Source organism: Bactrocera latifrons, unplaced genomic scaffold, assembly GCF_001853355.1.
Source record: "Bactrocera latifrons isolate USDA-ARS-PBARC rearing strain unplaced genomic scaffold, ASM185335v1 scaffold_129, whole genome shotgun sequence".
Lineage (NCBI taxonomy): Eukaryota > Metazoa > Arthropoda > Insecta > Diptera > Tephritidae > Bactrocera > Bactrocera latifrons.
Genome location: NW_017534730.1, coordinates 199,203 through 207,608, shown reverse-complemented (window position 1 = coordinate 207,608; position 8,406 = coordinate 199,203). Strand labels below are relative to the sequence as shown.

The 8,406-nt window shown below is 35.0% G+C and overlaps 1 protein-coding gene across 4 annotated transcripts in view; it reads right to left on the bottom strand.

Annotated features, from left to right (window-relative positions):
• LOC108978894 (galectin-4-like) overlaps positions 1 to 8,144 on the bottom strand; it is a 13,376-nt gene extending 5,232 nt beyond the window's left edge. The window contains exons 1-2 of one of the 4 annotated variants that reach the window (XM_018949407.1): positions 7,676 to 8,144; positions 7,419 to 7,618 (exon numbers count right to left, since the gene is read on the bottom strand). In XM_018949407.1, coding sequence (XP_018804952.1) covers positions 7,419 to 7,478 — 60 coding nt within the window. In that variant the 5' untranslated portion in view covers positions 7,479 to 7,618; positions 7,676 to 8,144. Of the gene's footprint in view, positions 1 to 1,752; positions 1,882 to 6,089; positions 6,994 to 7,418; positions 7,619 to 7,675 lie in introns of those variants that run through there. The other 3 variants (XM_018949408.1, XM_018949405.1, XM_018949406.1) reach the window with 3 other exon arrangements.
• Positions 8,145 to 8,406: the final 262 nt, after the last annotated feature.

Sequence of the window (8,406 nt, the reverse complement as noted above, 5' to 3'; positions counted from 1 at the left end):
TAAGTTTTATTTTTTATAATAAGAATTATTAATTTTTTTTTCAGGCGGTTTCCATTTCTTGAAAAATTCAAGTAATTACGACTTTATTCTAAACTAATAATTTTGGGCTTATTAGATTCAGATTACGGGTATGATCATGAGTCACTTTTTGAGACACATTACTTTATCAGCTGCTAGTTTTTGAAAGTTTTAATTTTTTTTCCGATTATTTCCGCAATGTTAGTAAATAACTAATGAACCAATGGATAGTAAAAGTATTAATTGTTTTTTACGACACTTCAAAAATTATCTGAAATTCTTGTCTCTTGACTAGAACACAGGCGGCACAAGTAATTATTTCGTTGATTTGGTGATATAATTGATTAAAGAATTTTTTTAATTTTCTCTGTTCATTGTTTTAAATGACATTTTCGTCTTTGGAAGCAGCAAAAAAAATCCAAAATTATTAAATTTTCAGAATTGTACCGAGGACTTAAACTAAACGGGGTCAATACCGAGTCAGGGATGCGAAGTTGCGTTAAAATCAATTAAACAGAAATGAGTCAACTTAGTAAGTAAATATAAATGCATGACAATCAATACACAATGGAATAAATTTAGAATCGCGTATCAAATTCGCACACATTTGTATGTATGTGCGCATGTTTGCTTTTGCAAATTAGCATTCAAACACAATTGCTCAGAAAGCAACAACATTTACATACGGACAACACATATTTACCCAGCACAATGTTATTGCGCGAAAAAACATTTAATTTGTATGTATGTATATGTACAAATATATTTATTTAATTTTAGTATTATATGTTGCATTCATTTTATTATTAACCGCTAATGCCGTCATCTCGGTATAACGCAGCTCAACTGACAGCGCACACGTTCGCCTTTATTTATGTTCGGTGTACAGTGTGCAGAATATTAATGAGAACGCTTTGTAAGGTAAGAAGAATTAAAGAAAAGAAAATTATATGCAGTACTAGGAACACGGAAAAGTTGTACATTGGGCTGCCCGGGCGTATACTCAACTAGAGCAAATTTCTCAGACAACAAAAAGAGCCTCCTCTCTCAGTGTTTATGAGGCGTTACAGATACGAAAGGGGATTATGACGCTAGTATTACTCACAAAGTATACCTATATAACAGATCTTGCATAAATCAGAGGCCTTGAACGAAATTGTTTGATTTCTATACGGGAATATATGCAATTTCTAACATCCTATACAGATATTTATTAATAAAAGAATTTGAGGCTACTTTTCTAGATCAGAATATTTATAAGGAAATGAAGTGTTGAATCGGAGCCGGTTTGGTCACCAGCGATCTCAGCAGCAAGTTTTGTTCGGACTGGAATTGTAGCCTTTGAACTCTGCTACTGTTTCCATAGCAATAGCTGACTTCATCATCACCTTAAATCATACTCGAATATAGTTCTCTTTTCGCCACCTGCCTTTTGAATGGACCAGCACAAACAGCCTAACCTCTATTTCGCATTATAAAAAAGTGGGGCATGGAAATTAATTATTACTAGAAATGCAATTAATTGAAAAGTTTTAATTACGAGCAACGCTTTTGTCAGCCGCTGAGATGAAAATAAGCGTTTACCGACATACAACTTTCTATCTTCACAACAGCATGCAATCAAACCGTTATAAATAACAAGCATGTGCTCGAGCTACAAAGCTTGCAGCAGCACTTGTTGTCGCATGTTGTTGTTGTAATAAAGTATGTAGAATACCCATATTTGCGGCTTACCTCATTTAGACCATGTGTGTTATTCGACTTACAACAGCCGAAGAGGCAATCGAAAATACCACGAAAGCACATTTTATAATTTTCGAAAATTTTCCAAAGTTATTTAAAAAATTTTCTTTTTGTTTTCAATTTAATTTTCTTTTGTTACTTTTTTTTTTGGTTTTGTATGTAAACGATTTTTTTATTGTTTTATTATTTTTTTTTTAATTTGTAAAGGATAATTTTTTGTTAGCCGTGGCAGCCAAAAACAATAAACTTAGACTTGAGAACAGAAAAGTAGAACAGCTGCATAAAATCGTCGCGGTGAAGGACTTTCTAACTGTTTATGTGTATGTGCGCGAGCTTCAGTTGCGAGTGTGAAGACAACCCAAAATCTATATGGTCTTGATTTTCAAACGCAAGCAAGCAGCTAGGCTGAGCTGATTGTTGAAAACGGTTTTCAAACGATGAGATATCCGTTATCTTTAGTTATGCGGTTTTTGGTAAGGGGCGTGTTGCGTATGGCGATTTGCTTTTATTTTTGTATTTTTATTAATATTAAATAACAACACACAATGTAGGTACATATATATTTACACGCATAATCTTTGTTGTTCTTGGTGTGTCATCACTTTGTGGGCATGCGGTGCTTTCCCTTCAAGATTTAGCTACGCTCCGCCAAATATCAATTATCAACTTTTCTTTTTGAGCTTCAGCTCATAAGGCAATTTGAGTGCGCTCGGCAAGCACAACCTGCCAAATATTTCAAATATGAAAATTGGCGTTGCATGAATCACAGCAGCGCGTTTTGCCGGCTTACAGCGACGCTCACGTACAACAACAATGAATTTCTTTTGCTTTCTGCTTTGCAATGTTATTCTAACCTACAAATATTGGACTGGCTGCCTCGCTTGATCTTGGCATTTACGTTTGTTTTTTTGTTTATGTTATTTTATCAGTTGTTGCTGTTGTTGTTGCAAAGCTGTGCTGCGCATATACTTTATAGTGTGTTAATAAAGTTAGCGAAGATTTGCGTTAGTCATTCACTCGCTGTTTGTTTATCTTCCACTTGTTAATAACAACAAATCGAAGAAACAATATTGTTGTTGTTGCTGCTGTACAGCTGTTTCTCGCGTGTGCTATAAATAAATAACACTTTTTTATCGATTTCGTTTCACTCTCTTCGGTAGTATTAGATTAATTTGTTTTACTTTGTAAGATTTGCTTAGCAGGCGTGTCAATTTGAAACACTGTATTACACACACACACACAAACGCACATACATATATAAATTTCCTAACTACGTGCTGCAAAAGTTTGAAAAATTTAGCTACGACTTAAAGGTATTATTTTTTTGGCGTAAAGTTGCCTTTTTTGTTTGATTTGTGTTGAATCACAGTCGCGCCGCGTGCTCGAGCCGCCGTTTGCGCTGAGTTGCGTTGGTTTTCGCGTTCACCTTCCACCGAGTTCTACCAAGTTTGGCTGCGAAATCGTCAGCATCGAAAAAAATCGATTGCCATTTCGTTTGTGCTGCGACGCCTCAGCATTTATTTTCGTCTTACAAATGTGCTTTTGTTCGCAAGTCGCTTCGCATTACAAAATTCCATTTGCTAGTTTTCGAAAATTCACTAATTCATGTCAATATTTTTAATGCTTTGCTGCTATAAAATTCGTTTAATTGTCGACAAAGTGCTTGTTGTGTTTTTCGCCAGCTTTATTCTTGTTATTGTTGTTGATTTCATGCTTTCCATGCCTCTACGACATGTTTTGCCGTGCAAATATGCAACTTGACTGAAGATAATCGCTTTGTTGAACATTGAGCAGCTCCCATGCGGAGCGGCTGTTCAATTGAATGTCTGTATGCCTGTATGTGCAATGAGACAGAAAGCTGTTAGGCAGCAAGAAAAGCTTCACTTATTCGCGTCTCTTACTTCGAGCAAGCGACACTGTTATTTGCCATTACACATACATACATACAAACATGCAAACACAAGTAGGTAAGTGGAACAACCCTTCCCATCGCTTTAAGGCGTTTGAAATACGAGTCACTGTGCTATCATGATACCCTACTTCAAGTATTATCGAAGTTTTGTGTAAGCCATAAAACCATTGGCGTCAAAGAGGCTGTTTAGGTCTTTTTCTACACAAACGTGTATATACATACAGGCGATACTGCTCGAAACCATTGACAGAATTGCACTCAGTCCAAACACCGACAGGTTTTTTCCAGATGTCAGACTAACAAGTGTGTTTAAGACAAGGAAGAGTGTATCCTAGACTGTACTTGTAGTCATCAGTATCTTAAGGTTATTAATTAGTGAAAAACTTCAAGATGATGATCATCATGAGGTTTTCTGTACAAATTAAGGGGTTACTTGGGTTTACGGGTATCAAAACTCGATTTTTTCTCATTGTCCTAAGTTTTCAAGTTGATACGAGCAATACTCGAGAACGAGTGCGCTCGAGGCTAGATCTCGATTGGCTCAAATCTTTAAACTACTACACTGATCTTTATAAAATTTGACAAAGGTCTTCAAGATACAAATTTTAAAGACTTGGAAGAAGGATTTTTTTCGATTACAACTATTTATGCATGTATTTGAGAAAAAAAATGGCACTGAAATTTTTAATATTTTTTGTAAAAATATCTGCTAAAAACCAATTTTCAGTTTTTTTCGTTCACTCAATTTCTAAGTTAAGGTTTTAACTAAAATACGAATTTTTCACTTTAGATGATCCCGTAAGCAGTTATGCTGCCAACGCGTGCGCATCTTTTTGCCGAGGGGGCACCGAAAATGGCGTCGCAAAGGACGAGTTTATAACATTATTTTTCCAAAAATTTGAGAATTTCTTTGTTAAAGTAAAAAATTCTAATAAAATATTTTATTTTTTATATGAGAAAAAAATTGTTGAAAAAATGCTGTTTTTTAACCGAGGAAACCCATACCCCCATAACCCCTAAAATCACTTAAAAATTTCAAAATAGCGATTTCCTGTTAACCTTTTTTTTTGTTTTTATATATTTTCAACTACCGCATGTAGCGTGTCTAATCAAAACAAATTCATTTAAAACTATTGCCAATTCTAACGAGTACAAGTATTCGCTATTGTTTTGATTTCAACATCTAACTTTCTCATGCCTTATTTTACAACCGCAGACAGACATTGAGCGCACACACTTGTATGTATTAAAATAAATGTTTTTGATTAAAGTATATGTACATAAAATACATACATATGTATGTATATGTATAAGAGGAAACTACATGCCTTCATTTATTCTAAATGTTCTCAGAGCGCCATTGCTTTACAGCGCTGGTGGTACATTTGCAGGTGTGTTTGTAAGTGTAAGTGTGTAGAATTCATGTGTAAACTGTTTACCAGCCGATAAGAAAGCTCTTCAAATTTTTGTTGTGCGTGGTCTACTCACGGCTACTCAAGTCGTGTTGTGGTGCTGCTGGCGTCTTATGCTTATCAGTCTCCTGCTTCTCTTTTCATTTTGCAATCACTTTTGGTTAAAATAACAATAAAAGCAGAGTGTTATGGCGAGTGGGTGACACTTAATCAACAAGTGTCAAAGGTCATGGATTGTGTCTCTCTTTCGTTTTTTCGAAGGATTTATAAAAATATATACAAAATAAACGGAAATAATGTTATCATGACTGTATTTTCCGTTGCCGTTGACAAACATACACATATCCGTATACAAAAAGCTCATTTATTTTGGTTTCACATTTCTTGCATTATGCCCCTAAAAGCATGCATTGCAGCACAGAGAACGTACACTAGAGAACGTATAAAGTAAACAGAGAACGTCTATCATATCATATCATGATAGACGTTCTCTGAAGTAAATTTATAAAAATGGCAAAATGTTTACAATATTGCAGAGAGGTGAGAAATCCGAATAATAATAATACTTATTCTCCTTTAAATTTTAATTCGTTCTGTTTAATTTTGTCTCAATTATTAAATAAATTATACGTTCTCTGGTACACGTTCTCTGAATTTACATTTCTTTCTGTTATATGGCAACACCATTACGAAGGCAAGCATCAAAAGAGAAATCAATAATCTGACGTTTATCACACCACTAGAGAAAAAAGAAGTACAAATAAAAACAAAAAATGTAAAAATCATATGGGTGTCAAAAAACTATAATATTATAATTGACAGAGGGGTGGGGAATACTAAAATCCATTAAAAATGTGTAAATTGGTTATAACTACGTAGTTAAACTGGCTAAATTCGCTGATGAGATAATTGTTTTTTAACTTGAGCGCAATACATCTTCAAAATCACTTATATTATCGCCACATTCAACAATACTAAGAAATTCATAAATACAAGGTACATACATCAATTTCATCACCACTGAGCACTTCAATGTCATCATAATTATCCACCATGTCATAGTCCCGGTGTCCGCCATCCGTCGAATCTTGACCTGCTAAAGACCGGCGTTGCACCGCAAAATTATCAATGGCCTCATAAGCTTCGGCCGATGCCTCGATAGCGGCAAAATCGATGCCTCGTCGATGCATTTCTTTTTTAACTAATTCGATGGTGTGATCCACGTAATTGGCACTAGTCAAGGGTATACGCACACGACGTAATATCTCGTACACAATTCGCACTGATAATGCGTGTCTGTGGGATAACTCTTGCAGCCAGATAGCGCGACAATTTCGTCGAAACTCAATTTGATTACGTTTGGCACGCAGATACTGGAAACTTCTACTTGCACTTAAACCGAAACGCACAAATGCATCCGCGAAATCACAGAACTGCTCTAGTGCACTGCACACACAAAATGCCAGTGCGGCCATAATGGAAGTTGCGCTTTAAACTGTCTTTTATTTTTAGCTCTTGCTTACTGTTCCTACTCAGTATACACAGTCTCCTCGCTCTCATGCCGAGCAGCGCGTTCATTAATTTTCGCTTAGCTCACCTCTGCTCAACATCTGTACTTACTGCTTACACGTTGTTTATCATATTCTGTTTTGTTTTTGCTTTACGTTGAGCAAAAGCTGGACCCTCTGTGGGCAATATCCAAGTTATATGTATGAGCGCCAATTGGGGGTGTTGAGGTCTTTGCACTACTGTGCGCATGTGTGTTTGTATGTAGTATATGTGCGTGCTTTTTTGTAGATTTTGCGTTATGTTCCGCTTGAACTTGTGCGACTGACTAAAATTAATGTTGGCCCAATTTGTTTACACTGCTTTGGCCAATTCAATGACGTTTCTTCCGGACGAGCTGTGCTTTATTATTGATAGATGTGTACATATAATATGTACATACACATCAGTACTTTGCTGATAAGCTTTTAGCTTAATTTTAGAACATGCGTGCTGCTGCACTAACAAACATACATATATACATACATACATATTGTCTTACTATATTTTTCCAAATATTCGAATGCATATTTATAAAAAATTGTATATACATATGTACATATGTGTGTAAGGGAGTCACCTAAAGGTGCTATAAAATAATAATTAATAGCTTAAGAACCATAAGCATGGAATGTTTGTTGCCAAATATTTCAACATGCAGCAAATATTTACTCACATATGTAATATGTACAATGTATGTATTTGTAATATGTACATAGTTTGTATGTATGAAAGTATGTTTACTTTGATTTCAAACTGATTATCATTTTTACCGACTTCTTACTCACCATGTTCTCATCATCAGCATCTGAGCCATTGCTCGATTTACATTTCTTATAGCAGGGCATTCTCACCTTCGTTCGTAACTTATTATTGTTCTTATTATTAGCACTGATTGCTTGTACTCTTTTTTATTTATTTTTTTCTCCGCTAATACAATTTATTTTCTATATTTTTTTAAGAGGCCAAAACGTCACTTTGGTTATCTCTGAAAAAACAAATCGAAATCAAAATAACCCAATGACTAATTCAAATATATACATACATATGTACATAAGTTGTCGCTGGGTGCGAATGCGAGGTGATGGGTACCCACACTATCACTGTGGTTGATCGTTGCACCGATGCGCACTTTCAAAATATACGGCACTCGCGTTACGGAGTTGTGGAAAAGGTAAGTAAGATAGCAGTAATTTTTGTTTTTTCTTCGTTTGCAAGCGCAAATGAATTCGCACCTGTGAAGACGAATGCGGCGAAAAGTATTTATTACTTTTTAGCTTTAATTTTTATATTGCACTTTACTGTCAGCAGTTAAGTTTTGATTTATGAGGCTTAGGTGCTAGCTAAGCCCTTACACATGCACTAATGCTTATAGAACTAATTTTATATGTATATAATATGCACATATTATATGACATTGTATATATATGTACACATTGGAATATGTTGCGAGCGTTTTGATTTTGACGTCTTTTCGCGATGATCAATTCTTGCAGACTGTTTGGTTGGTCGCTTTTGTTAGAAAAGTTCATGAAAAATTTCTTACATATTTATTTGCATTAAAGCTACCACAGCCTATACAAACAATTGTAGGTATGTATGTACATACTTAAGTATATGGCAGAAGCGCCATTGAGAAAAAATGTTTTTGTGTTCATTTATTATTATTTTTTTGGACGTCTTTTAATATTTTTGGCTAATTTCACTTTCACACGCAGTCCTTTTTTATTTATATAATTCATGGTAAAATAAACTTGGTTGTTGCGTGGCATGCGT